The 19,686-nt window shown below is 37.7% G+C and overlaps 5 protein-coding genes, 1 long non-coding RNA gene and 1 pseudogene across 7 annotated transcripts; 6 read left to right on the top strand and 1 right to left on the bottom strand.

Annotated features, from left to right (window-relative positions):
* Positions 1-134: 134 nt before the first annotated feature.
* Positions 135-2,031, bottom strand: LOC148292570 (uncharacterized). Its single transcript, XR_015826613.1, has 6 exons — positions 1,892-2,031; positions 1,694-1,772; positions 1,203-1,293; positions 883-927; positions 414-464; positions 135-298 (listed from the first exon to the last, which is right to left on the bottom strand). It is a non-coding gene; the product is annotated as an uncharacterized LOC148292570 (long non-coding RNA).
* Positions 2,032-3,152: 1,121 nt separating this feature from the next.
* LOC110764613 (uncharacterized) lies at positions 3,153-4,095 on the top strand. Its single transcript, XM_021967620.2, has one exon. It carries the CDS (start codon positions 3,320-3,322, stop codon positions 3,800-3,802), a length of 483 nt encoding a protein of 160 aa, XP_021823312.1. The 5' UTR covers positions 3,153-3,319; the 3' UTR covers positions 3,803-4,095.
* Positions 4,096-4,216: 121 nt separating this feature from the next.
* Positions 4,217-6,100, top strand: LOC110764612 (non-functional pseudokinase ZED1-like). Its single transcript, XM_021967619.2, has 2 exons — positions 4,217-4,617; positions 4,876-6,100. Exons 1-2 carry the CDS (start codon positions 4,595-4,597, stop codon positions 5,936-5,938), a joined length of 1,086 nt encoding a protein of 361 aa, XP_021823311.1. The 5' UTR covers positions 4,217-4,594; the 3' UTR covers positions 5,939-6,100.
* A 1,334-nt stretch (positions 6,101-7,434) lies between these two features.
* On the top strand, positions 7,435-13,159 carry LOC110764610 (non-functional pseudokinase ZED1-like). Its single transcript, XM_021967618.2, has 3 exons — positions 7,435-8,185; positions 8,639-10,659; positions 12,461-13,159. Exons 1-2 carry the CDS (start codon positions 8,169-8,171, stop codon positions 9,663-9,665), a joined length of 1,044 nt encoding a protein of 347 aa, XP_021823310.1. The 5' UTR covers positions 7,435-8,168; the 3' UTR covers positions 9,666-10,659; positions 12,461-13,159.
* Positions 10,519-13,159, top strand: LOC110764594 (serine/threonine-protein kinase ZRK1-like). The gene is made up of 2 exons (XM_021967594.2): positions 10,519-10,659; positions 11,050-13,159. The coding sequence occupies exons 1-2, from the start codon at positions 10,541-10,543 to the stop codon at positions 12,095-12,097; spliced, it is 1,167 nt and encodes a 388-aa protein (XP_021823286.1). The 5' UTR covers positions 10,519-10,540; the 3' UTR covers positions 12,098-13,159.
* Positions 13,112-14,304, top strand: LOC110764599 (non-functional pseudokinase ZED1-like). Its single transcript, XM_021967600.2, has 2 exons — positions 13,112-13,890; positions 14,221-14,304. Exons 1-2 carry the CDS (start codon positions 13,115-13,117, stop codon positions 14,252-14,254), a joined length of 810 nt encoding a protein of 269 aa, XP_021823292.2. The 5' UTR covers positions 13,112-13,114; the 3' UTR covers positions 14,255-14,304.
* Positions 14,297-17,115, top strand: LOC110764595 (uncharacterized; annotated as a pseudogene). Its single transcript, XR_015826601.1, has 9 exons — positions 14,297-14,465; positions 14,559-14,632; positions 14,802-14,944; positions 15,046-15,092; positions 15,181-15,289; positions 15,406-15,467; positions 15,753-15,867; positions 16,465-16,629; positions 16,959-17,115. The product of XR_015826601.1 is annotated as an uncharacterized LOC110764595 (transcript).
* The last annotated feature ends 2,571 nt before the right edge of the window (positions 17,116-19,686 follow it).

Genomic DNA, 19,686 nt, shown 5'->3' with positions numbered 1-19,686 from the left:
ATAACCATGAGTTTAATGAAATATCCTACTAAGTACACATAATGGGAATGGATAACTTGTCCATCAAAAGCAATACATTAAAACTAAATGCCAAGTATTTAAGGTAAAAAAAATAAAACAAACTAAATGCCAAGTACAAGAAGGAAGAAAAAAAAAACTGAACTACAATCAAGATCTGAAGCCTAAATAACAACAGTAGAAATAGAGCAAAACAATTGAACTACAATCTACTACACTCCCATCTTCAATTCAGCCCATGCCTTACGTCACCAAGCCCATGCCTCTGTGACTCCTTGTACTGTCAAATGTTTCAAGAAAAAATACAAATGAGAAGAAAACAAAAAAGGGAATCACAGCATAACTTCACAAAAAAATTTGTAGCATTATATGTATCTTGCTAGTGAAGTCCTCACCTTCACGAGTTGAATAAAATGAGATTAGTAAAATGAAGATAGCTACTCCCGCTACAAAATAAGAGGAAATAAATTATATAGCGATATTTTACTACACATTGAACGAACCAGAAAGCAAATCAAAACACTCATGATGAAAAAGGGCTCGCGGGAACCATTGGACAAGGGAAACACAAAGTGCAGATTCATCTCCACGTCTCTATGTTCCCAAACAACTAGCAAGGATAGGACCTCCAACTTTGGGTGATAGCATAAGTCACCAAGACAAAATCAGCCATATAGCAATTACTAGCATGCTGACTTAATTCTTCAAATATCTATGCAACTAAGCCTACTAGACTGAATCAAATGTTTGTGTATTTCTAGTTGATCACGAAACAAAATTGCATCAACATGTTACTTTTTTGACTTTTTTCACAGCAACGTCATTCGTATGCAATCATATTTAAAGAAATGTTAGAACACCCACCAACAACATAGTCTTCAACATCCATACCAAAATTTGAATTGTTCACTGAAAAATCAGAACTAATTCATATTAGAAACTAAATATATTACTCTACAATTTAGACTAAATTATTTGAAGCACAAAAATAATACATTATAAGAAGTCATAGATCTCATGGGTTGTAATGGACACCAATTTGCTCCATTGCCATGGAGGACAATAAATGTCTCAATCCTATCTCAAGTTCTAGATCATTATTTTAACATTGAGATCTCAAGTAAACAGAGTACATAAAATTCCAAGTTATCAAACACAATACACACAGTTTACAAAATAGAAACCTGCAATATCTCTTCAAGGTTGAAATGGATGCTCCATCGTCTAGCATCTTCCTTCAAGAACCCAATGCTTTTGGTTTGAACAATATGCAGTCTCAAGGTCATCAATTTAAAGTCTCATATCATTATCAAGAATGAACAACTCTCAAGCTTCCAACCCTCAAATTCAAATAATAAAAAAAGTAAGAAAGTAGCAATGATATCTCTGAGAGGGAGAAAGGGGAGAGAAAAATTCGAAAGAGAAAAAAAAAAGAATTATAATTTCAAAAAATTACCAAATTCCTATATAAATCCAAAATATTACCAAAAAAAATAATAATAATAAGGACTTGCGATTCAATACCCAAATCATTAAACCCTAAATTAAAATAGGACATATAAATCATTTTGTTAGAAAGCCTAGACCATAATTCAAAGTTGAAATACTTTCTGCTCTGATGCGAATCATCTAAATTGCACAATTAGAAAGATAGGGAGAAAATTAGAGTTCTTACCTGCCATAGAGAGGTTGAGAGAAAGCCAGCCACGGAGATCCAGATGAGAGTGAGACAAAGAAATCATAACTGTGAAAACCTAAAAAAACAAAACAAAGAAAAACCAGCAATGAAGCAGCAGCAACAAGGAAGATACCCAGACCAAAAGCCCTAGAAAGGAGAATGAAATAAAAAAGGAGAAGAAGGAACATGACCTACCTGAGAGGAGAGGAGATGTGATCGCCGACATCGTCTCGTCGTCACAGAAGGAGGAGAAGAGCTATTGTAGAAGGAATAGAACTCGAAGATAAAGAAATGAGAAACCCAACCCAAAGTTGACTTGAAATGTCTCTGAATGAGAGAGCAAGTATTTTTGTATTTTTATTTTATTTTACCTACAGCAACCAATTTAACCGGTAACCAACAATCAACGCTTTGGATTACCCCACATGCCTCAATTACTCATCCAAAGGTCTATAATAAGTGGCGCATCAGTGCGCCAGGTGCACTGTAGAATTTTCCGGCAAGTGGGTACTTCAAATTGACTGCTGGTCCACTCAATTGACCTCCATTCTCTATAAATTGAAGGAGAAATCATCAGCAAAGACGCACAACTCAACCAACAAAAACCAGACTCAACGTCTATAAACCCAGCTCAAAAGCTTGAAACAGCCTTCCTTTTTCATTCTCTGAATTTCCCAGTTGACAACTCTTGAGGAATTTTCTTTATTTTGCTCTGCCAACTCTTGGTATGATATTTCCTTGTACAAGATTGAATAGAGAAATCTTCAATCTCCATCTTAATTTTATGTACCAGGTCTGAATAGAGACATCTTCAGGCCGTGTTGTTTATGTATTTCCTTTTTCTTTCAAGTTGTCTGAATAGAGAAATATTCTGATAAAACTTCAGTCATTTCCATTACCGTTCAATTTCAACTTCTGTCAGTTATCATTTTCGCACTAGATGAATATTGAAGTCCTCTTAATTGGGGCATAGAAAAAAACCTTGTATTGGGCCAGTTCCCCACCCAATCCACAATCAATTGATTAAAGTCAATATCGGTGCGCATTTTCCAGTCTTACCGTTTTCAGTCTGTTGGAGTTTTTCACTGCCAACAGTGGCACGCCTTCGCAATCGCAACAAGCAAACTCCACGGCCAAACACCACGCGAATGGCCGGCGGTTCCTTTTCGGGGTAAACAGCATCCTTGCAAAACCAACCATTTTGCTGCTCAATTGATATAAGTAGGTGTATTGGTTTAGTTTGTGTTTTCGAGTACAGGTTTTTTTCTTTTGCAAAACCAAAACTGAACAGCCAGCTCGAAAGAGGAAAAACGGAAGAAAGAGGTCACGGGTTTAACGGCGTTAATTCATGTTAAATTGTGGGACATATGTATATTTCTTTTTCTTTTTTCTTTTTTTGTCAAGAAAATTGTGATACACAAACTAATTTATAAAAGACCCAAAAAAATTTAGCCCAAATTAGCTGACAAGGCTCCATTGGCGCTAAAACGCATATTTTCCCGCCAAAAACCTAAAAGCCAACACAAAACCCAATACTGCAACAAACACCAAACCAGGAACAGAAAGGAAGAGTAGACAAAGAAAAAAGAAGAAGCAGAGCTGCAGAGAAGAGAATTTCCATCAATGAGCGAAGAGAAACAGTATTGGCTTCTGAAGACAGAGCCAGGAGAGTGGTCGTGGGAGGACCAAGCAGCCAATGGGGGCTTAACCAAGTGGGATGGTGTAAAAAACAAGCAAGCCCAGAAGCACCTCAAATCCATGAAACTCAGTGACCTCTGCTTCTTCTACCACTCCGGCGCCAAGGCCCGCCGTGTAGTCGGCGTTGTGACTGTTGTTCGGGAATGGTATTCAGACGGCGGCGATGATGGGATGGTGGATGTGAAGGCGGTTGGGGAGATGAGGAGGCCAGTGGACTTAAAGGAGATGAAGGGGGAGAAGGGGCTCAAGGGTTTTGCTCTGTTTAGGCAGCCGAGGCTGTCGGTTGTGCCGGTTCCTGAGGATGTGTGGATTAGGGTTTGTGATTTGGGAGGTGGGTATCAAGGTGATGGTATTGTTTTAGAGAGCCATGATAGTGATGGTGAATCTGGTGATGAAGAAGACGACTGATTTGGAGGGTTTTTTTGTGTGTTGTTTTTTGCACGGTAGGTGTTTGTGATAATGTCACAATGTCCTAAGTGACTTGTACTATTTTGGGTAGTGTCAATGGGAAATAGTACTTTTTAATTGATTGTACTTCATGGTTTTGTTTGGTCATGAAAAGGGAAAACTTGTACCTTGGCATGTAAATTGTAATTAGTATGCTTTTAACAAGCACAAAATGAATGTGAGCTACAGTTTGCTCATTTGGGTCTCTCATTGTGAAAATGTTAATGTTAAGCTCTCTAAATTTGAATATTCAACCTGCTCTCTAATTTTCTTCTGTAATTCATAGTTACCAAAAGAAAATTTGTAATGTTCTGTTATCATTTGTAATATCTATTTGGAAGGAGTTAGGGCAGATATGGTTGATGTGAAAAGCAGTTGGGGAAATGAGGAAGGCCGTGGAGGAGATGAAGTCTGAATGGATTTGCTCTGTTTATTCAGCCGAAGCTGGTGGTTGGCAATTTCAAGGCAAGTTCATTAAATTTTGCTAATTGTTTTCGTTTTCTTTTTGTCTGATAATGAAAGGGGAAAATAGTAATTTCCTTTAAACTTCTTTGGCCGGCCCCACTGCACGTTTATCATTCGATGGCATCGTTGACCTTGCAAAGCATAGCAATAAACTTCAGAACTCTACTCATTCTCAAATGAAAGCCATATCCATCCATCCATCTGCAGAAGAAAATCAAATTGACGGAGTGGACTGGGTGGAGAAATCGATCAATTACTGTTTACTTGGTGCAATCTAAAGCGGAAACAATGCCATCAAAACTCTTGCAATTGTAAGTTCAAGTTTTCATGGATAATATGTAGCTTCAATTTTAAACCTGATTGTAGATTTTAATTGTAAGTTCTAAAAGCTCAGATTATATCTCTTGGAATCTCATATGAAGTATGCAGAGTGTGTTAGCATGGTCTCACATCACATGCTTCCCTTAGGAGAGATTATTTCAATTTCATCATTTTATTTTCATTTTTAACCAATAAAAAAAATATATAGTTTCATTAATTTATTATATTACACGGATATATTCTATCAGGTTCTCAATGTTGCCATGCTTGGGAAAGGAGGGAAGAGATGCTGATATTGAGTCATCATACTACAAGAATCTGAGCAAATTATTAGAGGATCTCATTGCTTCTTGTGATGGTACATCTCTTCCTGTTCATTGTTACTCTGCTGATGACCTCATCAGGGCAACCAACAACTTCCACCCTTCTCGCATTGTACGAAAGGATTTAAACTGCACAATGTTCAGGGGATTTCTAAACGACCAGTTGATTATCATTGCCAGGTACTCCATTGGGAGCTTGTACCATGAGTCATGGGAGAATGAGGATGGTGTTAGGTCCCGGGCAATTCGCGACATTGTTGTTTCAATACATATGAGCAACCATGAGAATGTTTTGAAACTCTTGGGTTGCTGCTTAGAGTTCCCAGTACCTGCCCTGGTGCTTGAAAATGCAGCAAAAGGAGTTCTTGAAGGTGATGGAAGTTTAAGAGACAATGAAGATCAACCCTTAATATTACCATGGAAAATTAGACTGCGTATTGCAAAGCAGCTTGCTAGTGCAGTTACGTATCTCCATACCGCCCTTCCCAGTCCCGTAATTCATAGGGATCTAAAACCTGGTTGTATTTTCTTGGACCACGACTATGTTCCCAAACTCTCCAACTTCTCACTCTCCATAACCATTCCTCCTACGTATTCTGATGCTGAAGATGATCCAAAAGGGACAATTGGGTACGTTGACCCTGCATACATGAGGTCTGGCTGCGTCTCAAAAAAAACTGATGTGTATAGTTTTGGTGTGCTTTTACTTGTATTCTTGACGGGACGAAGAGCTTGGCTAATTAAACCGCAGGAAGGAGGGTATATTTCAGTTATTGATTATATGAAGTCACATGCTTACCAGCTTCAGGCAATTGTGGACCCTAAAATCTTAGAGGAGGTTGGGGGAAATGAGCAAGTAGAACAGCAGTTGCATGATTTCCTAGAACTGGCATTGTCATGCACTCAAGAAGAAATTGAAGGAAGGCCATATATGAGCAATGTGGCAAGGGAACTCATTCGAATCGACGAGTCTATTTTGCCCAGCTAGCTTCAATCCACTATATTTGTTATTAAAAAATATATATTGGATATGGGTTCAACAACATGACTATTGTTCGGAAGTTGATCTCTCTTTTCTGTTATTGTTGAACTCTGTATACCCTTTATTATGATTTTTGTTGTTGGTTGTTAATACATTACTATTATGTTCTTTTTCCTGTTAATTTGTAGCTAATATAAAAGCTGAGACTAGAATCTAGATCTCTCATGTGAGTATTGTAAAACAACTTGCTAATGCAGCTGAATATATCTTCATACCGCGTTTCTCAGGCCCATCAGCCATAGGGATCTGAGACCAACATACATTAATTTTATGTACTCTTTTCTAAATTGTTACAAAATTTAAATACTTTCCAAGCGATAGATGGTGAGAGGCTAATGCATTTTGCTTATTTGTTTTTGCTTTTGTGCTAAACCAATTTCAAGGCAAGTAAGTACAATTGAAGGAGTAAACTCATTGGAGCCAAAACACATTATTCCCCGCCAAGAAACCCAAAAGCCAGACACAAAAAACCCGATATTCCAACAAAAAATCAGAAACGGAAAAGAACAAGCAGGCATTTGACCAGAAAATCTGGCATGGTAGGTGTTTGTGATTATGTCACAATGACCCAGGTTCCTTGTATTTTGAATAGTGCTTCCTTTTTGGTTGTGTTTGATCATAAACAGGGAGGAAAGGGTATTTTGTAAGTATCTTTTTGGTTGTGTTTGATCATAAACCTGCAGCTACCTGGTTTGCTTTGTGTATATCTTTTGCATGCTCAACCACTTTCAACGTGGATTATTTATGTTGCATTTTTTGTTTTTTCAAGTCAATTGATGATTAGGGACAACGACTGGGAAAAGGGTGATGATATTTTTTAAGAAAATGATTGATGAGTGGTTTATTGAGATACAACTTGGTATGGTAAGATGGCTTGCAGTTTTCCAATTTGGTTAGGAAGTCGTCATGTAATCCTTAATAGTTAAAATTACTAAAATATCTATGCCACATGAGCAAGTTAACAATTTTATTGAGAAAATTGAAGGAATTGAGCAAAGTGAAACACAGAATAAAAGTATAGGGGGCATATTAACCCAATTATAAAGTCAGAGGATAAACTGAGGCTGTGGACACAGGATTTGATGATATATTAGAGATTGAAATTCGCGAGACACCGTGTGGCACCTACTTGATATATCAGAATACCCCTGATAACTTTTCTCATTATTTGACGATTTCTTGATGCTGCGTGTCTTTGTTCAAATCAAACGGTGATTGTATGGGGTTTGGAGGAAGGAATGAAAAATAGAAAACACAATGACTAGGAAAAGGGTGATGATACATTAAAAAAATATGAATAATGAATGGTTTCTTGATATACAACTTGTCTAGATGGCTTGCAGTTTGCAACTTGGTTGGTAAGTCGTCCTATAAGTCAAATATATGAGGGCGCATGTGATATTATTGTTGACCTTTCTACACATACCAATAAGGCTTCAAACCAATCTTCCTTCTCAAATGCAAATTTTCTGTAAAAGAAAATGAAACTAACGATATAAACAGCTGCTTGCACATGAGATTTGCACTGGACTAGGCGGAGGAATCAACAAATTGCTGTTTATATTGAGCAATCTGATTCCGATTTTGAGGGAACTTGGTGCTAGACAGCAAAAAGTGAAGAATGCCATCCAAAAACCTGTAAGTTCTGGGTGTTTTTTTTTCTTGTATATGGAAGGTGTTATGCCAGTGGCCAAGGTAAAATAACTTTAATGTTTATTTACTAATTATTTTAACCCTTAATAGTTAAAATTACTAAAATGTCTATGCCACATGCGCAAGTTAACAGTTTTATTGAGAAAATTGAAAGAATTGAGCAAAGTGAGACACAGAATAAAAGCATAGGGGACATATTAACCCAATTGCAAAGTCAGAGAATAAACTGAGATTTTTCATAAAGTTCATATGGCAAATCAATAAATAAGTCTAAGTAATTTAATTGTATAAAGTCATTGAAATCTGTTTAGTTTGGAAATCTATATAATTTCATATGTGACTGCCAAGTTGGTTGCCAACTGTGGACACAAGATTTGATGATATTATCATATTAGAGATTGAAACGAAGACACCGTGGCGTGTGGCACCCACTTGATATAAACTGCCCCATTGGGCGCAGCTTCCCCATCCGACCTTCCATGACCAAATCCCACCACTATTCTGAATCCAGTGAGGGGAAACAATGCCATCCAAAGTGTTGTAAGTTTTTTTTTTCTTTTGTAATTGTTTTATTTTCTCGGTGAGGATATTTGATGATGTATGAAAGGAAGCAAGCAAGCTAATCAAATTAAAATTACCATTTCTATTTCGACAACCTTATGTAAATGTAAATTTGAATCAACTTGAGGGAATTTTTTGGTAATCAAGATTTATGTTTTCCTTGAATGTTAGCCGCCATGTGAGGAAGTGGTAGGACAAGGATTCTTCCACACATCACAGGAAAAGGGAAGTTCATAACTATATGCATAAAAGCTGAGATTTGATCTCCTTGGATTTCATGTGAAGTTCTAAAGAGCAAAATGAAAGCAAAGTGTGGTTGTTCTGTATTTTCTTGAGAATTGGGATAGATTGAATATTTCCATTTCATCAATTTTATATTCCTTCTTTGTGCGTTTATGTACTCTTATATATATGTATGTATGTATGTATCAGGTTCTCATGGCTTCCATGCGTGAGAAAGGAGAAAAGAAAGAGATCATTCTTCAAGAATGGGAGCATTTTACTAGAGGATCTCATTGCTTCTTGTGATGGAAAATCTCATCCTATTCGTTATTACTCCGCTGCTGAGCTCGTCAAGGCTACCAACAACTTTGGTCCTTCTTGCATCGTAACAAAAGGTTTTCACTACCAAATGTTCAGGGGTATTCTAGACGACCGAACAGTTCTCATTAAGAAGTTCAGGAAGAGTGTCGACGAGGCTATTCGTGATATTATCATATCAATGCAGATGAGCACTCATAGAAATGCGTTGAAATTATTAGGCTGCTACTTAGAGTTTGATACACCAGCTCTGGTGCTTGAAAATGCAACAAAAGGAATTCTCCAGAGTGATGGAAGTTTAAGATGGGATAATGAAGAAGATGAATCCTTATTATTACCATGGAAAGCTAGATTATGCATTGCAAAGCAACTTGCTAGTGCACTTACATACCTCCATACCGCCTTTCCAAGGCCCATCATTCATGGGGACGTAAATCCCACCTGCATTTTCTTGGATGATGATTATGTTCCCAAACTCTCCAACTTTTCATTATCCATAACCATTCCTCCTGAGCAATTGTATGTTGAAGTAGATACCGTGAAAGGGACAATGGGGTACCTTGACCCTAACTACTCCGTGACTGGTAAAAGTTCAGAAAAAACTGATGTCTATAGCTTTGGTGTGCTTTTACTTGTATTCTTGACGGGACAAAGGGCTATACAGCCACGGGAAGGAGGAGATCAACATCAATATGCTGTGCAGTATGCTAGCTCACATGCTTTTGAAGACCAATTTCGGACAATTGTGGATCCTAAAATTTTAGAAGACGTAGGTGAAGGTGAGCAAGCACAACAGCAGTTGCATGATTTTCTAACAATGGCATTGTTATGCACCGAAGAAGAAAGTGATTTAAGGCCGGATGTGATCGATGTGGCCAAAAAACTTGTACAAATTGAGAAGTCTATGTTTCCCAGCTAGGTTTATCCACTACATAAGTTTAAAGGAGAGATTGTGAGGGTGTTGATGTGTTTTGCATGATGGATGGATGGGGTGTATGTTAATTGTACAGAATTTCCTATTTCCTTCTTGTTTCTTACTATGTAACTCTAAGTGCGTGACTACTTAGTAATTTTAAGTAAATTTCTTTGGTCGCCCATTGCGTTATGATCATCGATGGCATCCTTGACCTTGCAAAGCAGAGCATAGTTAGTAGGCTTTTAACAAGCACAAAATGTATGTGAGCTCTCCACTTTTGCCCATTTGGGTCTCTCATTGCAAGTGTTAATGTTAAGGTCTCTCTATCTTTGAGTATTCATCTGATTCAGAGTTCCGAACAATGATTTGTAATCGTTCTTTTATAATTGGAAATATCCACTAGGAGGAGTGAGGGCAGATATGGTTGATGTTAAGGCAGTGGAGGGATTTACTCTGTTTCTGATAATGTGTGGCTAAAAATTTGTAAATTGGGAGTTGGGACTGGTTGTATTGTGCATATTTTTTTGTGCTCTAGCAATTTCAAGGCAAGTTCTTCTTGTTTCTTTCCTTCTAAGTTATTGACTAATTGTGTTTATTTTTGTGTGTCTGAAAATGAAATGGGAAAATAGAAAATAGTAATTTCTTGTAAATTGCTTTGGTCGTCCCCACTACACGATGGCATCATGGACTTTGCAAACCATAGCACTAAACTTCAAAACTTTACTCATTTTCAAATGAAAGCCATATCCATCCATCCATCCATCAGCAGAAGAAAATCAAATTGACGGAGTGGACTCCGTGGAGACATCGATCAATTACTGTTTACTAAAGCCAGAAACATGCCATCAAAGCTCTTGCAATTGTAAGTTGTAGATTTCATGGATAATATGCGGAGAAATAATCAACAAGTTACTGCTTATTTAGTGCAATCTGATTCCAATTCTGAGGGGACTTGGTGCTGCAAAGCAAAAAAGAGAAAAATGTCATGGAAAGTCTTGTAAGTTCCCCTTTTTTTTTTAATGATTATGTATGGCTGTTTTTAATTTAGACCTGATTTGAGATATTCCTATAATTATTTTAATTCTTGCTTGCTTCTGATACTTCATATTATGCAACTAATCGAAATAATGTGTCCTTGCTTTTCAACAACATTATCTTAAATTTTAATTGATGTCGAAGATTTGATCTCGTACGCTAAATCAAAATTCTCATGAGGCTGAAGTCTAACAGTTCATTTGTAAGGAAAGAAAACTTTAGATTTGATCTCATAGACTTTCATGTGAAATTCAAATGCAAAAATGAAAGGAAAATGGGGTATATTCAAGTTATCCGGAAGGTGTTCTGTCATTGGCCAGATCCATTTCAACATTATATATATTTGTATCAGGTTCTCCCCGTTGGTTTCACGTTTGAGCAAGAAGGAAAGCGAGAGATCATTCTTGGACAATGGAAGCATGTTATTAGAGGATCTCATTGGTTCTTGTGATGGCAAATCTAATCCTATTCGTTGTTATTCTGCTGCTGAGCTCACGAGGGCTACCAACAACTTCGATCATTCTTGCATTATGGAAAACGTTTCACCATACTACCAAATGTTCAGGGGTATTCTAGACAACCGAACAATTATCATTAAGAAGTACATCACACAGGAATACATCAACAAGGATGAAGCTAGGTCTTGTGCTATTCGTGATATTATCATATCAATGCAGATGAGCACCCATAAGAATGCTTTGAAATTATTAGGTTGCTGCTTAGAGTTTTCTATCCCAGCTCTGGTGCATGAAAATGCAGCAAAAGGAGTTCTCAACAATCATGGAAGTTTAGGGACTAACGAAAATCAATCCATGTTACCATGGAAAACTAGATTGCATATTGCAAAGCAGCTTGCTAATGCACTTACATATCTCCATACCGCCTTTCCCAGACCCATCATTCATAGGGATCTGAGATCCACTTGCATTTTGTTGGATGATGACTATGTTCCCAAACTCTCCAACTTTTCATTATCCATAACCATTCCTCCTAAGCAATCCCATGTTGAAGATAGCGTGAAAGGGACATATGGGTACGCCGACCCAAACTTTATGGCGACTGGTTACATTACGGCAAAAAGTGATGTTTATAGCTTTGGTGTTCTTCTACTTGTATTCTTGACGCGACGAAGAGCTGCTTGTAAAAATCAGGCAGGAAAATTAGAACCTATTACTGAAGATCTGAAACTTCATCTTTCTAATGTCCGGATTCAAATTGAGACAATTGTGGACCCTAAAATCCTTGAGAATATAAGGGGAGATGACCAAGCACAACAGCAATTGCAGGATTTCCTAGAACTTGCATTGTCCTGCATCCAAACCCAAACTGAAGCAAGGCCCGATATGATTGATGTGGCCAAAGAACTCGTACGAATTGAGAACTCCATCTTGCCTTGCTAGCTACCTTAATTAAGTGACCTGTGCGACAATGTAGCAGTTTGTAGTCTGGGAAGCTCAGTCTTTCACCTGTTGAAGGGTTGATGCTGAGCTCTCTGTATTAGAAGAATGTCAATAATTATCATTATATGTGACGATTACAACACTTGAAGTTTATGTGGATTTCAAACAGCAAGGACCACCCTCTGATTAGATCTGTTGGAGTTTGATGTGAAGTTCAAAATGAATTTAATACAACTAAAACGAAAATGAGCTATTCAAGTTATATGGAGGGTGTTCATACATGCTCCTTCAACATTAATGGGATGTATTATTTTCGTTCTTTGTTCTTGTGTTTGACCTATATGTATATAAATCATGTATCAGGCTGTCATGGTTCCATGTTTGAGAGAGCATGCGGTTGCTTCCTGTGATGGCAAATTCAATCCTATTCGTACTTTTTCTAGTGTAGAGCTCATAAATACAACCAACGACTTGGATCCTTCTTGCATCATACATGAGTGTGGAAGCTACCAAATGTTCAGGGGTTTCTTAGAGGATCGATCAATTGTCGTTAAGAAATTCAGGGGAACGAGACTTTGGCAGTATGAAATTCGTGACATTGTCAGTTCAATGCAAATGAGCAAGCATAAGAATGTTTTGAAACTCTTGGTTTGTTGCAAAGTTCCCTATACCAGCTCCCGTACATGTGGAAATTCCGACTTCCCCGAACGACTATAAATGGCCCCATGGTCTACCCTTCAGTTGGACACAGCTGTCATGCATCTTCCCAATTTGATTAAACAAATGTTTATAGATTTGGACAAGCAAAATGAAATCTGCAGCATACAGACAGGGAGGAGATATCAACAAATTACTGTTTACTTTGGGGCAATCTGAGTCCAGTTCTAAGGGGCCAGTGTGCTAAACAGAGAAATTTCAAGTGTGCTAAACAGAGAAATATATGAAAGCTGAGATTTGATCTCTTTGGATTTCATGTAAAGTTCTAAAGAACAAAATGAAAGCAAAGTGTGGGTGCTAATGCTATGTCTTTTATTGGGAATTGGGATAGATTATTTGTTTTCATTTCATCGATTTCTTATTCATTCCTTTGTGCGTTGTGTGCGCTCTTGTGTGTGTATATATATATATGTCAGGTTCTCAATCATTCCATGTGTAAAGCGAAAGGAGGAAAAGGAGAAAAGAAAGAGATCATTGTTGAAGAATGGAAGCATGTTACTAAAGGATCTAATTGCTTCTTGTGATGGAAAATCTCATCCTATTCGTTGTTACTCTGCTGCTGAGCTCATCAGAGCTACCAACAACTTTGATCCTTCTTGCATTATTATAGATGGATTACCCTTCGCAGACTTGTACAGGGGTATTCTAGATGACCGAACAGTTATCATTGAGCAGCATTATGACGTCGACGATGCAATTCGTGATATTATCATATCAATGCAGATGAGCACCCATAAGAATTCCTTGAAATTATTAGGCTGCTGCTTAGAGTTCGATACACCAGCTCTGGTGTTTGAAAATGCAGGAAAAGGAGGTCTCAACTCTGATGGGAGTTTAGTAGTGGATAATGAATTATTACCATGGAAAACTAGATTGCGTATTGCAAAGCATCTTGCTAGTGCACTTACATACCTACATTCTGCCTTTCCAAGGCCCATCATTCATAGGAATGTAACATCCCGTTGCATTTTATTGGACGATGACTATGTTCCCAAACTCTTCGACTTTTCAAACTCCGTAACCATTCCTCCTGACCAATTGTATGTTCAAGAAGAGTCCGCAAGATGGACAATGGGGTACGTGGACCGTACTTACCGAACACATTATAAAAGTTAATCATATATATCCATAAGCTCAGTCTTTCACCTGTTAAAAGAGTTGATGCTATATTCTCTGTATTAGAAGTATATCCATAATTATCCTTATGTAATCAAATTATCTTATTATATGGATTTCAACCAGCAAGCAAGGACCACCCTCTAATTAGATCCGTTTGAGTTTCATGTCAAGTTCAAAATCGATTTAATACTACCAGTAGAACGAACTATTCAAATGTTTTTTTTCATGTCGTCTATGTCGTTCATATATGATTGTCGTTTACAAACAACATGGCATGCTTTTCCCAGACAACACCCACCAAAACAGAGCGGAGAACTTTGAAAAAGCACAGCTCAACTCCAAGCACTCTGAAATTGGTGGGAAATGCGAACCCTAACGCCAAAACGGCCTCGTTTTGCAAGGCTGTGGAGCTTGAATCCTTCGTCGCTCTCTATCAGAACCTTGAGCATTCTCTTCTTCTTCTTCAGATTACTCCAACCAGTCCCGCGGTGGCCTCCCTCGCTTCTTCTCCGAGCTTCTCCCTACTTCCAAGGCACTCTCTCTCTCTCTCTCTCTCTCTCTCTCTCACACATACTCACAGAGTAAATGTAGGCTCTTATTGTTTGTTCTCTTGATGATTATACAGGGAGGCATAGTTCGCGTACAAGGCGATGAGTTCTGGCACATGACCAAAGTTTTAAGATTGCGCACAAACGATAGGTACCTAACTCCTAATCAACTCCATCAATTTGATTTCATGTTAAATGAACGAATTGGAATTGGATTGCGTTGAATTTGGAACTATGAAAGGTTCAATTTTGTTTAGGAAATTGGGGTTTGTTGCATTACACTTGTGTATTTTAATGATTGTACACATAATGCATGCAAGGGTAGAGCTCTTCAATGGGAAAGGAGGTTTGATACAAGGTTTAATACAGAGCATCGACCGCTCTGGACTTGATTTTGTGGCATTGGAAGATCCAAAGTCAGTTCTTCCACAGAGCACACAATGGCATGTATTTGCAGCTTTTGGTGAGTTCTTTAGATTTCCAATTCCGGGGGAATGTTTTGTAAGAGTGGTTAAGGCATAGGGGAATATTGTTGTCACATATTAACATGTTGCCCCTGTCTAGGTACTTTAAAGGGTGGTCGAGCTGATTGGCTTGTTGAGAAATGCACGGTATAATTCATGTTTTTGTGATGACTATAGGGATAGTGCATAACCGCCATTGCTTCTGATTGTATTGTTTGTGTATTTGTTGTCTTAGGAGCTGGGGGCTAGTAGTTTAACTCCTCTGCTGACAGAACGGTCTCCTACTGTCTCAGAAAATCGACTGGGCAGGTTGCAGCGTGTCAATATGGCAGCAGCTAAACAATGTAAAAGAAGCTTCACCCTTATTCTAATATACATATAGTGCTGACAGACATGTCCTATAAAACTTTTGATTCGAAATAATAAAATTCAAATTTTTTGCCCATGAATATTTTCACAGGTCAACGGCTGCATGAAATGATCTTGAATCCTTCAAAGAATATTAATGGTCTTTTACCTCTTGTGAGTGCTTTCTTCCTATTTTGTTTCATTTCAAAGGTTGGTTTATTGATGTGTATTCTGGCCCGTTCTATAGTATAGGTCAATGACAAACTGTTCTTATTCTTTTAGTTTCGTTTGTACTTAAAATGTTACGTGCAATTTTCTCACGGCAGAGAGTTGTAGTTCCACATTAATAAAATGCTCTTTGACATATTTTTCTCATTGATGTTCATGCTGTTCAGGATATCAACTCTTCTTCCTTTGCATTGTTAATTTAAATTACATATATACAATTTTGTTTCATAGGTTGCAGAGTCAAAGCTAGCTTTTTTGGGAGTTGCAGAAGGTACTCCTCTTGTTAGTGCATTAACTTCGTCAGGAACGGAGTCCAGTGGATTGATTGTGGTTGGACCTGAAGGTGGTAAGTATGCATCCTGTAAATGTTTTCTTTTTATTACTTTTGCTGCATACCAATCACCGGGCATATAAATAAAACTTGAAAACCAGAAACTTTTCCACTTTTGAATTAGTTTTCTGGACAGCACCAAAATCCTGCATTTCTATCCCCAAATAATGAGATTTAGGGTGACAGATTGATGCGAAATTGGTTAGGCCAATTATGACTTTGACTTGATGAAGGGTTTTGGAAACAAATTGGAGGTTTGATTGGCGAACCAAAATTAATGAGAATTTTAATCTCAATTGAATATCAGGCAATTAGAAGGTATGCAGCAAATTGTAAACAAAATTGGTAAGAAGAAAAGTCTGGGTCAAACTATGAGTAAAATTTACCCAAATTTCTATTAAGGTTTATGTTGGAATAAACTACCAACAATTGTTTGTGCGCTCTGATTTTCCAGTATGTTTGGTGCTTGGTATTCAGTCCAGTATCTCATTATGTTCATCCTATGCCTCTTGTATACTCATAAATATATCATATATGCTTATGTAGTTTAGTTTGCAATACTGAGAGTACTACTCAGGATTGTGGATCTATTTTTCCATGTTCTTGCTTCAGACTTCACTGAGAAAGAGGTGAATGAATTGATGCAAGCTGGTGCTATCTCTGTTGGTCTTGGCCCACATCAATTACAGGTTGAAACTGCAACTGTGGCTCTTCTGGCAACTCTCATGTTGTGGTCTGATTCTCAAAAAACATGCGACACTTGATCTCACTCTCAAGGCAAGTGTTCTTTAGTCATCTCTTGGATAAGGCTGAACTACATTACTTTTTGTGTACCACTTACTTTTGGTCAATTGTAGACGACTGTTTGTTTCACCAATGCTGTTGTTGTTGACCATATGAAGGTTAATTTTAACTAGGGATTTGAGCACTGTAATTTAAGCCAATTTCTAGAGCACAATCACCATGTTACAGAGTTCTCTCAAATTAAACCTGTCTACAGAGCACTGTAATTTTAGCCAATTTTCAGACTGCTTCTAACCATATTGACATGGCTGTAGTTTTAAGTATTTTGAACTTAAAATTAAACATGTAGTACTTGGAAGCAGGGTAGGTGTTTCAGCTGCTGGAGGAATTCCCAAAAGAGTTAGTTGGTGCCGCCCCGAAAAAATTTGTTGGTTCAGGGCTAGTAGGAATTATGTATGGTGGATTTAGGTTGTGCACGAAAAAGTAAGTATCAAGATTACATCACTTGTTTGTGTTTCCTTTTCCTCTCCTCTTGCTTACAACGTCCTCTCATTTTCTCAGCAACTTTCCCAGTGTCATATCACGCCATTTTGTCCAATTATTTTGGATTAATGTTTATTTAATCTTCGAAAATAAAATTGAAATTTCAAACTTCTTGCTTGTTGAAGCAAGCAACAACTCCCAGTGCAGATTAGCATTTAAGAGGGCTCAGTGGATTAGCATTTAAGAAGGATGTGATGGGTTGGCTACCCTTTGAAACATCTACACAAGTATCATATTGCGACCAAAATTAGAAAATTTTAACAAGTAAGATGGTAAATGAATTAAAACCCCAAAAAAAAAAAAAAAAAAAAATCTAATCAACCTTGTTTCTGTAAGCCAGTTAGTCTCTGGTTTGCAAATTCTAAGGGAAAGCCAGTCAGTTAAGTCTTTAGACATATTATAACTGATTCTTGATCTCAAAACACACACATATTATAATACGAGTAGAATAAAAGTGTAACATGTACATCACGTGATGGTATTACGATAAAAGTTAATCGTATGCAATACAATTGAACCCAAGATTTCAACACGCGTGCACCACTCCCACTCTAGCATATCATAGTATAATACAGAATCAACTTTGGCTGCCTTGTCAAAAAGCATCTGATCTGATGCTTTACGTTGTGTAGTTCTTTCCACGCAAATCCTGAAGCAAAAATAAAACAGAAAATTTAGGCCTATATTACATTGTCAGTCGTATTGGGGCCATAAGCAATGAAGTCGTGCCTTCTCTCTCTCTCTCTCTCTCTCTCTCTCTCTCTCTCTCTCTCTCTTGTTATTTCTATCAAACTCTACAGTGTATGAATGGGGATTAATGGTTTGGGTTAAGAAGAGTAGTGGTTTTGGGTTTTTGTTTGGGCAGAGAATTCAAAATGTCAACTTCAGAAGTTAAAACATACAAGAAAGACAAGCCTGTGGTTGGTTGGTAGAGATATCATATGGATTTGTTTTGTAGTCCAAATTCTGGCGGACAGCCTTTCTCATTCATTAGGAAGAAGAGGGTGCCGTGCAGGTTGATGCGCACATGATTGAAAATGGATTGCTCCTCAAGACTTATATAACTAGAGTCCACGGTCAACAAAGGCCCCTTTCATGTCTCATTTTCCAGTCATAGCTTGCATCTTCTCTTCCATTTCCAATACTTATAATCACTCGAAAACTACACATATGATTTATTTAGTTGAATTTATAGATAGAACCTCCACTCAATGCAATTTTGGTGACGTTTAATCTTTACAATTATGATTAATTAACGACATATTGAATATGTTTTTACAATTCTATTAACAAATTAGAATAAATTTTCAAACAATGTCACGCATTGAAATGAGGAAGTATAAAAATAAGCTTGAAAAATGTTACTTTATCTTATTGTATTTGAAATTGTTCTTTTATCATTTGTAACATCCATTGGAAGGAGTGAGGGCAGAGATGGTTGATGTGAAGGCAGTTGGGGAAATAAGGAAGGCAGTGGAGAGGGGTTTGCTCTGTTTATTCAGCCGAAGCTGTTGGTTGTGTGGGGCTGTGTTGTGCATATTTTTGGTGCTCCAGCAATTTCAAGGCAAGTTCTTCTTGTTTCTTTCTTTGTAAGTTATTGACTAATTGTGTTTTGCTTTGTGTCTTATAATCAAAAGGGAAAAATAGTAATTTCATGTACATTGCTTTGGTCGGCCCCACTGGACATTGATCATTCGATGGCATCGTTGACTTAACCATAGCAATAAACTTCAAAACTATACTCATTCTCAAATGAATTTTTGTGGTAATTTTTCAGAATTTTTTCATTTGCTGATGTCATGCTGACATCATTGCCCGCGGACAGGAGTTTGGACTGATCTTACCTTGACCTTGTCCAGGCTTGGTAGACCCCATGTGTTGCCACGGCAAGAATTGACCAATGGAGCCAGTTTTGGAAGCCTAGGAGGCCTTTTGCCTGTCTGAGCTTACAGGCGGAAATGCTCTTAGTAGGTGCTTTCTTTGCTGTGTGTTAAAGTAGAAGAGCCACATAGAACTATTTCACTTAACTTTGCTACTAGTGTACCGGCAGCTACCTGGAAGTTTAGTGGAAGTTCATGTAGATTTTTCTCATTATTTGAGGTTTTCATGATATTGCAATTTTTCTTTCAAGTCAAACGGTGATTGTTTGGGGGGAAGGGAAGGAACACAGAAATGACAATGAGGAGGAAAAGGGTGATGACAAATACTTTTTAAGAGTACGAATGAATAATAAATGAGTGGTTTCTACACATTACAACTTGGAAATTCCAACTCCCCCAAATGGGGAAAAAAACTTGCCTGCACCGGGGATAGGGCTACAGTCCTATCCCCGGTGCAGGTAAGTCTCTCTCCCAAATGGGCCCCTTGATCTCCAAGCAAACACGTTATAAATCTGAAAACACTCGAGTGGACAGTGGAGTCAAGTCACCCTTCAATTCGGCGCAGCTACCATGCATCTTCCCTTGATTAAAATTAAGGCTTATTTACTGTTTTACCCCCTGAAATGGACTCTCAGTCTCACTTTACCCCCTTAAACTGAAATTTTCT

Source organism: Prunus avium, chromosome 8 (assembly GCF_965620075.1).
Source record: "Prunus avium chromosome 8, drPruAviu1.hap1.1, whole genome shotgun sequence".
Lineage (NCBI taxonomy): Eukaryota > Viridiplantae > Streptophyta > Magnoliopsida > Rosales > Rosaceae > Prunus > Prunus avium.
Note: the sequence above shows the minus strand (reverse complement) of the source record. Positions and strands in the feature narration are given on the sequence as shown.

Coding starts and splice junctions, on each gene's coding strand:
- LOC110764594 (XM_021967594.2), top strand. CDS start 10,541: ATGGATAATATGCGGAGAAATAATCAACAAGTTACTGCTTATTTAGTG. Junction 10,660..11,049: donor AAAATGTCATGGAAAGTCTT/GTAAGTTCCCCT, acceptor TATTTGTATCAG/GTTCTCCCCGTTGGTTTCAC.
- LOC110764599 (XM_021967600.2), top strand. CDS start 13,115: ATGCTATGTCTTTTATTGGGAATTGGGATAGATTATTTGTTTTCATTT. Junction 13,891..14,220: donor TCCGCAAGATGGACAATGGG/GTACGTGGACCG, acceptor TGCTTTTCCCAG/ACAACACCCACCAAAACAGA.
- LOC110764613 (XM_021967620.2), top strand. CDS start 3,320: ATGAGCGAAGAGAAACAGTATTGGCTTCTGAAGACAGAGCCAGGAGAG.
- LOC110764612 (XM_021967619.2), top strand. CDS start 4,595: ATGCCATCAAAACTCTTGCAATT. Junction 4,618..4,875: donor CCATCAAAACTCTTGCAATT/GTAAGTTCAAGT, acceptor ATATTCTATCAG/GTTCTCAATGTTGCCATGCT.